The 1,151-nt window shown below is 32.6% G+C and overlaps 1 protein-coding gene across 1 annotated transcript in view; it reads left to right on the top strand.

Annotated features, from left to right (window-relative positions):
* LOC107657497 (signal transducer and activator of transcription 4-like) overlaps positions 1 to 1,151 on the top strand; it is a 19,662-nt gene extending 18,511 nt beyond the window's left edge. The window contains exon 24 of the mRNA XM_016445600.1: positions 445 to 1,151. Coding sequence (XP_016301086.1) covers positions 445 to 459 — 15 coding nt within the window. The 3' untranslated portion in view covers positions 460 to 1,151. The remainder of the gene's footprint in view (positions 1 to 444) is intronic.

Raw genomic sequence — 1,151 nt, 5'->3', positions numbered from 1 at the left:
TCTTTGCAACTTTACAGATCTTCTTTATGCACCAAGAGCTTGTAACACTCCAAAGAGAAAGGAAAAATTGAAATCGCATCATATGACCCCTTTAACATATTTTAAAGATGCTGTCATGTGATGATCGTGATTTGAGAATAATCCAAAGAGCATATTATACTTCATTAAAAGCAAGAACGTCTGACTTGAGTTATCATGGTCAATGTCACACTTAGTTAGTGACTTACAACCATGTGCATTATTCATTCTCATAACCCTAACATTTTGTATATTTAAATTCAACATGGTCTCAGACTTTTAAACCCAGCTGTATATATTACTGACTTTGTTGCTCAGAATCATATTTGTGGGTAATTTGGTGCTGTCACTGATAAGCAGAGCTTATTTAAGCATTATACTGTGACCAGAAAATGACATGACACTTTTTTCTTGTTTACATTGCAGATGAGTTCACCCTAGAAAGGGCAACAGCCACATTTTGTTTGGATCCAAGATTATAGATGGGATCTCTTTATTTTAGCTTCTTTGTTGTTCTTCACTTTTCTGGCTGCATCATGTCTCTATTTTCATTTGCTGACAGAGAGTGTATATTCAAAAATACTGTCAGTATGAAGATGTATCAGATGTATTATTAATGTCATAATTCTAAATTGCAGCAATTTATTTCTTATTTACAATATATGACTGGTCTCATCTCATCACCTGTAAAATTCGGATTTGCCCAAACCTTAATCTGCCTTAATTTTATAACCATTTTACTCTTTATGTATATATTATGACAAGCATAGTATTATTTTTTAAATAAAGAATTTAATTGTTTATCTATGGTATTATTATTATTATTAGTAGTAGTAGTAGTAGTAATATAATAGTAATGTGCACTCTTAAAATACAATGCAATATCCTGGCACACTGAGTAGGAATTGTGGTTGTTCACATAATGAGGATGGAAATGTTGTTGAGTGGGCGGCAGCCAGTATGTTACATGTAACATGGGAAAGGTTTTCACCCACATTCTTCCTGTCAGCATATGTGAGGTGTTTGCACTGTAGAATCCAGTAATTTAGAGCTAGAAGTAATCTAATCATGATTTCCTTTATAGTATGTAGATATTAACCTTTATAAACAGAAAACTTCCATTAAAGTCTGTG

This window comes from Sinocyclocheilus anshuiensis, unplaced genomic scaffold, assembly GCF_001515605.1.
Source record: "Sinocyclocheilus anshuiensis isolate Anshui unplaced genomic scaffold, SAMN03320099.WGS_v1.1 scaffold179, whole genome shotgun sequence".
NCBI classification, from domain to species: Eukaryota; Metazoa; Chordata; class Actinopteri; order Cypriniformes; family Cyprinidae; genus Sinocyclocheilus; species Sinocyclocheilus anshuiensis.
Note: the sequence above shows the minus strand (reverse complement) of the source record. Positions and strands in the feature narration are given on the sequence as shown.